The sequence below is a fragment of the Caenorhabditis briggsae genome (genome assembly GCF_000004555.2).
Source record: "Caenorhabditis briggsae complete genome, chrIII, whole genome shotgun sequence".
In the NCBI taxonomy this organism is placed as follows: Eukaryota; Metazoa; Nematoda; class Chromadorea; order Rhabditida; family Rhabditidae; genus Caenorhabditis; species Caenorhabditis briggsae.
In genome coordinates this window covers 3,566,246-3,575,473 of record NC_013490.2, presented here as the reverse complement: position 1 = coordinate 3,575,473, position 9,228 = coordinate 3,566,246, and the positions used below count along the sequence as shown (strand labels likewise).

The 9,228-nt window shown below is 33.8% G+C and overlaps 3 protein-coding genes across 3 annotated transcripts in view; 2 read left to right on the top strand and 1 right to left on the bottom strand.

The window, feature by feature from the left end:
* Positions 1–540: 540 nt before the first annotated feature.
* CBG17471 lies at positions 541–4,907 on the top strand (the record flags this gene model as incomplete). Its single annotated transcript, XM_002641045.1, has 3 exons — positions 541–722; positions 4,097–4,418; positions 4,773–4,907. The coding sequence occupies 3 exons, from the start codon at positions 541–543 to the stop codon at positions 4,905–4,907; spliced, it is 639 nt and encodes a 212-aa protein (XP_002641091.1).
* A 2,138-nt stretch (positions 4,908–7,045) lies between these two features.
* CBG17472 overlaps positions 7,046–9,228 on the bottom strand; it is a gene marked incomplete at both ends in the record, with an annotated part of 41,854 nt that continues 39,671 nt past the window's right edge. Inside the window, 3 exons of the mRNA XM_002641046.1 lie at positions 7,046–7,163; positions 7,248–7,356; positions 7,890–8,109. Of these exons, the coding sequence (XP_002641092.1) occupies positions 7,046–7,163; positions 7,248–7,356; positions 7,890–8,109 (447 nt within the window). The remainder of the gene's footprint in view (positions 7,164–7,247; positions 7,357–7,889; positions 8,110–9,228) is intronic.
* Positions 8,552–9,228, top strand: part of CBG17473 — a gene marked incomplete at both ends in the record, with an annotated part of 838 nt that continues 161 nt past the window's right edge. The window contains 3 exons of the mRNA XM_002641047.1: positions 8,552–8,671; positions 8,720–8,945; positions 8,992–9,136. Of these exons, the coding sequence (XP_002641093.1) occupies positions 8,552–8,671; positions 8,720–8,945; positions 8,992–9,136 (491 nt within the window). The remainder of the gene's footprint in view (positions 8,672–8,719; positions 8,946–8,991; positions 9,137–9,228) is intronic.

The following is a 9,228-nucleotide window of genomic DNA, read 5'->3' as shown; positions in this document are numbered from 1 at the left end:
TCATCATGTTTGACGTCTTCTTTTCTTGAATTTTTGAATTTTTTCGGGTCATTTTTTTTCAAAAAGTGTCTCTTTTTCTAGCCGAAATGAAGTTTATATAATAGTATTGTGTGTGGATTTTGCGGTGAAACTTCTCACATTTTCAGTGAATTAGCATTGGAGCGCATTTCCTGAAGAAAACTATTTTTATGGAAAGTGCGCCCTAATGAACTTTTTTAGTAAATTAGCATTGGAGCGCAGTTGAAAAAAAAATGGTTAACACGCTGAAAGTAATTGCTTCCTCCTCCGAATTATTTGCCGAATCTCAGAAACTTGAATTCTTAGAAAATTTCAAGAAGTGTTAATTTGATAGTGAGAAGAAAGTTGTAATTTCTCAGAGGAATCGGGTAGGTTTAAAATGAAAAAAGAACATCGTAAAATGAAGATAAAAGGGGGTAGGGGGCAGGTGTTGATATCAAGAATCTTTGTATAGTTTTTCGAGAGAACTTCTTTTTTCTTCTTCTTCTTCAGAAGTTCTTCTTCTTCTTCTTCTCTTTTCCAATGAACAAATGTTTCTTTTTTGTAACAAATGTTGCTAAATCACACCTCTTGGAGGACCCGGCCGGCTACTCGCTCGAGATGTCATGTTCCGAAAATTTTGTGAAATCTGGAGGAGAAGAAAGAAAAGAAGAGGAAGAGAAAAAAAATGATTCACAGGCGGCAAAGGATAAAAAAGACGGGTTGTAAATTCGAAATTTTGAGATGTTTTGAATCCGAAAATTTCCAAAATCCGAGATTTTTAAACCAATTCCAAATTATTTGAAAATTTAGGAATTCTAAAATTCTAAAATTCTAAAATATGAAAATTTTGAATTTCTGGTAGATGGAATCAAAATATTGAAGATATTCTCATCAAAAATATGAGTGGATTATTGGATCAACATTTTTGGGATTAAATTGGGTGAGAGGAGAATGTTGCCAAAATTTTATTATGACATAAAAAATCGAATTTCGGATTATCCATGGGAGATTAAAAGTACTGGATTTAGTAAATTTATTTTTAGAAGGGATGGACTTTTTTTCACAAAAAAAAAGCAGCTCAGAGAAGTGAACTTGTGATGGAAGAGAGAGTTCCCGAATTTCAATTTTTCGGAAATTACGACTTCCCGTTAATTAAAAAAAACAAAATTGAATGATTTTTTCAATTTCTATCGTTTCCAAATAAGAACTCAACCTTCCTAAGACCCTCTTGAACTCCAAAATCTCCCAATTTTCCTCTGAAATGACCACTAAAAACCCTAGAAAAAAAGTTGTCAGTTGTCAGTTTTGCGGATGAAAAAGAGAGAAGAGTGAACATCAAAAATAATGGCTTTGCACTTTTTTTTCGCGAAATTGATGTCCCCTTTTAACTGTCACACAGAGAAATCCGATAGCTGTCAATTCTCTCTTTTTTTTTGAAAAATGAGAAAAACTTTCAGAACTTCAACCTTCACTAGGTAATCAATATATCGTTTTTTTTTTGCACTTAGAGCTCAATTATCTCGAATACTGTAATAGATATCAAAAAGCTGTCAGCTGATCAAATGTTGATAATTTGATGATAAACATTTTATGAGTTAACAAATTTTTGATATCACTTCCGTAAATCGAGATAACTGAGCTTAAAGTACATGAATAGTTAGAACACCGTAAACACTCTAATAGACACGAATCATCAACTTTGAGGTCGATTATCTCGATTCCTGTGGAAGATATTGAAAATTGGTAAACTAATAAAATGTTGCTGATATCATGATAAACATTTTATTAGTTGACAACTTTTAGATCTCTTTCAAAAGAATTGAGATATATAGACTCAGAGTAAACGGTCCGGGTGGCGTTCCGGTGTATGAACTTGTGTTGTAACAAGAAGATCCAGATTGTCGAATATTCAAGCTTCTAGAACCTTCGATCTGCAATTATTTTTAGTAAGAACTATTGATTGTTTCTCTCTCTCTCTCTCTCTCTCTCTCTCTCTCTCTCTCTCTCTCCAAAAAAAACCAAAACCATTCAAGCGAATCGAGCACCTATCCAAATAAAAAAAAATTGGGTGTGAAAAAAGACAACAATTTGAAAAATACACTATAAATGGACAAAAATCTAGAGAATCAAATTGAGAAGAGAGGGAAAAGAAAAAAAGGAAACAACACTTGAAAAACGGTAGTTGGCACTTACAGAGTGACAAACAAGACCACACCTGAAGAAGGGAAAAGGGATTTATTTATTTATTAGAGGAAGAGAGGTAACTGTATTTTGGAAAAAAGAAAGGCAACTGAGAATTTTAGAATTTTAGAATTTTAGAATTTTAGAATTTTAGAATTTTAGAATTTTAGAATTTTAGAATTTTAGAATTTTAGAATTTTAAAATTTTAGAGTTTTAAAATTTTAGAATTTTAGAATTTTAGAATTTTAGAATTTCTAAAAAGTAAGTTCAAAATTTCTAGAATTTTTAGAAATTCGAAATTTTCGGAATTTTCGAAATTTCCAATTGGATTACTGTATTTTTCTGGACTTCTCTGTTACTGAAAACATCAAAAACCGCGCATATGTACATATTCAAATATAATAATTCTCCATTATTAATTGGCTTTAAGGTGTGTTTCTGGTGACTAGATAATTGGCTAATTACTGTATGGAAAAATAGAGGGAAAAAAGAAAGGGGAGAGGTGTGAAACAACATGTTGTTATGTACGTTTCAATTCACAATTATTGCGTTTTTCGGAAACCGAAAATTTTGGGAAAATTGGAGAAAGAAAGAGAAAAAGAGACATTTATTCAAGTTGACGGGAATGGGAAAATTGGGGAAAAAGTTGAATGAACAAAGAAAACATTAATTTTATTTGGGGGAAGTTAAATATAGGTGCTGAGAATATTCAGAAAACGCAAAAATAGAATATTTAAGATTCTAAAAATTTGAAAATCTACTTTCCCTTATAATTTCAAAAAATTTGTATCCGAAATTTTTAGGATCTGAAAAAAGTGAATAAACAGAGAAAATGAAAAGAAAGAAGGAGAAAAAGATGCCTAATTTATTGGCTTCTTTTGTTTTTCTTGAGTTTTTCGGATTTATGGAAATTTAGAAATTCAGAATGTGAATGTATGAGAAACTCGATAATAATCTAGAATTTCAATGAATCTGAATTGTGACTAAATTTAAAAAAAAATTTACAAATCTTTCTGAAATAATGGAAATGCGAAAATCCGAAAAGTCTGAACTCTCCTGAAACTTGAGAAGAATCGATCCAAAAATGCGAGATTTACGCGAGTCTTTGAGCGTATCTTTGTTCTTGTAAAAAAAATCAAAAAAACTTTTAAAGGTGGGGGGACATGAAAAAAATAATGTTCTCGAAATTCCGTTCAAAGATGCCTCTCGAGGAGTTGAACTTGTGAGGGCGATGATTGAGGGTGCGGCGCCGCTACCGACTGAGCCACGCGGGCAAAGAGAAAGCGCACGTCCGATTGCATACATAAAGGCGAGGACGACAGCTGTACGCAGAGTGACATTAAGCGTTGTACACCGTTACGGTAGAATACATACTCTAGCTACAAAAAAACTACGAAAAATCTCCTGTCCCCCCACCTTTAAGTGCAGAAATTATTGTCTTGATATCAGAAACATTTCATTAGTCGACAATTTTTAGATATTTCTAATAGGAGTTAATTAGGGTCAAAGGGAGGATCTTTTTAAGGAGTCTCGCAGATTTCAAAAGTGAAAATTCGATAGTTATTAAAACGTGAGGAAAAATCTTCAAAAAACAAACTTTAAAAAATTATATCATAAAAAAGATACGTAGAAACACACGGCCCTTGGTGTCCTATGACCTCTTGAATAATACTATAAAGGAAGAGAGAATTGGAAGGACAAATCAGTTCTCGCTTTCTCCGGGCTCCAGAATAGGGGCACGGGAGAGGGCCCCGGACATCCAGGAATCCGGAAATCCGGCATTCGGAGATCCGGGATTTCGGGAATCCTGAAATCCGGTGATCCGGGATTCCGGAAATCCGGTGATCCGGGATTCCGGTGATCCGGAAATCCGGACATCCGGGAATCCGGAAATCCGGACATCCGGAAATCCAGAAATCCGTACATCCGATCCCCGGATGTCCGGATTCCTGGATCACCGAATAACCGGGGATTACCGGATCACCGGATCACCGGATTTCCGGATCACCGGAATCCCGGAATCCCGGATTTCGGGATCACCGGAATCCCGGAATCCCGGATCACCGGATTTCCGGATGTCCGGATTCCCGGATCATCGGAATTCCGGATTCCTGGATTCCCGGAGCCTTCCCCGGGTCCCTATTCTGGAGTCCGGAGAAGGCAAGAACTGATTTGTACTTCCAATTCTCTCTTCCTTTATAGTATTCTTCGAGAGGTCAATGTGGCACCAAGTACTGTGTGTTTCTACGTATCCTTTTTATCATATAAATTTTAAAAGTTTGTTTTTTAAAGATTTTTCCTCACGTTTTAGTAACTATTGTATTTTCACTTTTGAAATCTGCGAGACTCCTTAAAAAGATCCTCTCTTTGACCCTAATTATCTCGTTTCCTATTTTAGTTATCTAAAAATTGTCAACTAATGAAATGTTGCTGATTTTAAATCAAACATTTTTGGTCTTAAAAGGTTTTTGGTATCTTTTACAGTAACCAAGATACATTGACCCAAAGTAATCTCACATTTTCCTATCGATTTTTCTTGAGTTTCAGGAGAGTTCCGGCTTTCCGGATTTTTGAATTTCCATTATTTCAGAAAGATTTAAAATATAATCACAGTTCAGATTCATTGAATCTTCAGATTATTACCGGGTTTCTCATATATTCATGTTATAAATTTCTAAATATCCGAAAATCCGAAAATCTGAAGAAAAACGAAAGAAGCCAATAAATTAGTCACATAAACCAGATGATTTATATTTATGCATTTTTTTCTTCTTCTTTCTCTCATTTTCTCTGTTTATTTATTCTCGATTTAATGGGGGAAAAAAGGTAGAAGACTAGATAAGAAACAATGATAAAAATCCTATTTTTACACCACCGGAAGCTCCGTTTTTTGAAAAATTTCAAAAAAAATATAATAATGTTTTGAAATTTTGAAATTTCTAGATTTCTTAGACTTTTCAGAAGTATTTTGGAACTCCAAATTACTGAAATTCAGATATTTGAGATTCTGAATTTCAAAAATTCGGAACTTCTGAATTTCTATATTTTCTGAATTTTTGGCTTTCTTGAAATGTTTGTAGGACAAACCATTAATCAGCTAAAACTGTGAACCGAATGAAAAATGATAAGGGTCAAAGAAAAGAAGAAGAAAAAAGAGAATGGGTCATAAAGAACAAGGAAAAAAGGGAGTACGAAAGGCTTTTGAGAAAATGAAAAAAGCGAAAAAAAGAAGGACAAATTGATCGTTAAGAGAGAACAGAGAGAATTAGAAAAAATAGGGAAAAATTGATGAGTCAGAATTTTTCAAATTTTATCAATTTATCAATGATAAGGGGGAAATGGAGCAAAACAATTGAAAAAAAGATGAGACTTTTCGCTCTCTTCAGGGAATTGTGAAATCTTTTTAGTTTGGAAATTCCATCATTTCAGAATTTCAGAATTTTAGAATTTCCAGATACTCAGAATCCTGAAGTTCCAGATTTTCAGAATTCAAAATTTTTAGTTTTTGAACTTCCAAGTCTAAAAATTTGAGAATTTTGAAACTTCCAAGAATATAAAAACCTCAGAATTCCTTTTTTTTTTATTTATGAACATCTGAACTTCAAGGATCTTAAAGTCTCAGAATTTTGAGTTCTCGGTTTTTCGAGTTTTTATTTTTTTTTCAGAATCTTAAAATTCCGAAATCGCAGAATGTCAGCGTTTCAGAATTTCCAAATTCTGAAAATTCGACTCAAATTTTTTCCTTCAAAAAACTGACATGTAGACTGAACCCACTCAACCCGACTACTACTCGTTTCTCATCTATAATTTATTGCTGACTCTTTCATTTTTTGTTGTTTTCTGGTCTTTTTTTGGAAAAAAGAACTTCTCCCAATTTCTTTTTCATATTGAAACTTGTAATTTTGAAACAATTCGGCAATCCAGAAGTGCAGAAAATTTGAGAGTCTGAAATTGCAAAATTCTACAATTCCAAGGGATTTTTCAATTTTTAGATTCCAAACTTTCCAAGCCAATAAAAAAAAAAAGAAAAAACATCAAAACACAAAAAAGATCTCTCAAATTATCCAATTTCTCTCAAAAAAAAAAATGTGAATTTCTTCTCGAATTTCCACTAGAAATCTGGTGCCATTAAGAAAAATCGTAAAACTTTTTTCTTTTTTTTTCAATGCTTGGAGAGCAAAAAAAGAGAGAAACATCTCGTTTCGAAATAGAGAAAAATGTGTTCTCTTCTTTCTTATTGGGAGAAAAAAAGAAACAATTTTGTGAAAAAAAAGGGAAAAAATGTGGACCACATTGTGCAAAAAAAGTAGAAAAAATGCAAGTAAAAAGAGCCAAGAAAGTGCAAAAATAGGGTAAAATGGGCGGTCTTTTTTCTTTTTTTGAAGAAGAATAATGGAAAAAAGGATTGGTAATGTGAGAAGAAAAAGAACTCTAAAAGTACAAAAAAGTAGAAAAGTGCAGAATTTTAGAATTTTAGAATTTTAGAATTTTAGAATTTTAGAATTTTAGAATTTTAGAATTTTAGAATTTTAGAATTTTAGAATTTTAGAATTTTAGAATTTTAGAATTTTAGAATTTTAGAATTTTAGAATTTTAGAATTTTAGAATTTTAGAATTTTAGAATTTTAGAATTTTAGAATTTTAGAATTTTAGAATTTTAGAATTTTAGAATTTTAGAATTTTAGAATTTTAGAATTTTAGAATTTTAGAATTTTAGAATTTTAGAATTTTAGAATTTTAGAATTTTAGAATTAAAAAAAGGAATAACCAGCCACCAATTTATTCATTTTAACTACAAAAAATGTTTTAAACAATATCCCAAAAAGAGTAAATCATCGCATATTTAATTGGCCAATTAACTTCTCAGACTTCCACCACATTTCCATTTTTGATGACGTGGCGAATGACGTCACCATGAGCAGCGATACGGTAGATGATATGCTCCCAAGAGTTGGCAGAGAGAATCACAAAGTCGGCGTTTCTGGAAAAATTGAAATTTTAAAACTTCGAAACTAAAAAAACTGAAAATCCCGATTTTTAAAAAAATTCCAATAAGATGGCTCACCTTCCTTTTGCAATTGCTCCGTGGGTTTTTCCTCTTCCAATCGAGTGGGCGGAGTTTAGAGTGGCAGCAGTCAATGCTTCTGGCATCGACAGTTTCATGGTGACACACGCTGAAATTTCAGATTTTCAGAATTTCAGATTTCAGATTTTCTGCCTGAATTGGAGACTTTTGAAAATTCTAACTAACTTGAGCTACAGTACCCCGGACAAAAGAATTCATTTTTGAACTTTCACAATAAAAATTGTCAATTTTGAAGTCCTAAAAAAGTGTTCCAGAATTTTTCGATTCGTTTGAAAATTACATTATATACTAAGCAAAAATAGATCTTTAATTTTGCAATTGATTACTTTTTCTGACTACTGTGGTTTTTGAGCTATGCTCCTTTAAAGTTAGCACAGTCAGCGCGCCTCTCTCTCACCCAGAGGAGGAGCAGTGGCAAGGAGGAGAGGCGTAACGAAGCTAGACTTTAAAGGCGCATATCTCAAAAACTCTGGTAGCTAGAAAAAACTTGAAAAATTCTGAAACTTTTTTGTAGGACTCCTAAATCCGACTATTTTTCACAGAACATCTACTTTTTTGCCCTGACAATTAGTACTGTATTTTTTTCAAAATCGAAATTTCAAATTTCAAAAATCCACAAACCAAAATGCATAATCATTGGCATTGCAAAACAGTAAGCATTCGGATTGAAATCAGATCCCAATGCAACAATCACTCCGTTTCCAATCAATTTGCGTGCAGGGGGAGGAGTCAAACGAAGGATAAATGCAGTTGATGGAAGAAGAACTGCAACGGAACCAGATGAAGACATCAGACGGATTCCTTCTTCCGAGATTTCTTCCAGATGAGACATTGCGCGGGCCTGGAAGATAGAAAATATAATATTTAAAATCTTGAGTTTTTTGGGCATTTTTACATCAAACCCCCAAAAAAATTCCGAAAATCCCAAAAAAGTTCCAGATTGTCGCGCCCTCTCCCGAGGGCACGACCTGAGATTTTTGTGGTCCACAAGCTCTGGGCCGGCCCCGCCCGAGGGCCGGCCCGGCCCGAGGGAAAAAAACCAGGGCCCGGCCCGGCCCGGCCTGCCGGCAATTAATTAATATTTGAACGCGCGCTATTTTTATTTGCAACGATGCTCCGTTATGACGAGGCGCGCATTGTTTAGCAGCCCGTGTCGATTTACGGGGGTTTGTTTTGTTTTTTTTTTTGACGATTTTTTGCGTTTATCAACCGATTTTTCTCCTTTTTTGTCGCCAATTGCCTGATAATCCCTATTTTTCATAAAATAATTATTTTCAGAGCAAACGACAGCCTACGGCTCGCCATCTCACTCACACCCCTCCCAAACTCGAAAAATGAGTTTCAAGATATCCAAATCAGACCTTCAATTGAAACTGAATGAAAAAGATAGTAATGTCACATTTGTGAGTTTAAAAACAGAGAAAAACCGGCAATAAATTTTGTCATTGCAGGGTGAATCATATCGCTTCGCAGAAATTCAAAAGATTCTCATTCGAAACGAAGAAAACGACGAATTCATCGAGAGCGGCTTTGTTATCTGTACTCAGTGTAACTTGATGATATCACAGTCAGATGGGAGTCATCTGAAGAGGCACGTTATTACGACTTGTAAAAAACGAAACATTTCGATTGGTCGTTCAGAGCTGGAACCTATTGAAAAAGTCAGAAAAATCACAGGTAATCCGACAAAACTTGAACGTTTTCGCCAATTTCTGTCTTCCAGACTATAGCACGAAGAAATTGAAGGATTCCGAAGTTCAGAAAATCACCTCTGCGTTGGGCCGGTATTGCTTGAAAACTGGAAAAAGTTTTCACCATCTCGGTTCCGAAAATATGAAGAAATTGTTGATTGAAATTTGTAATTCAATGTATGGTTGTTGTTTCGAACTGAATACATTGTTATGCTACTTGTTAAGAAATGAATTCAAATAATTCTTCAATAATTTCTGTTTTTTTCTTA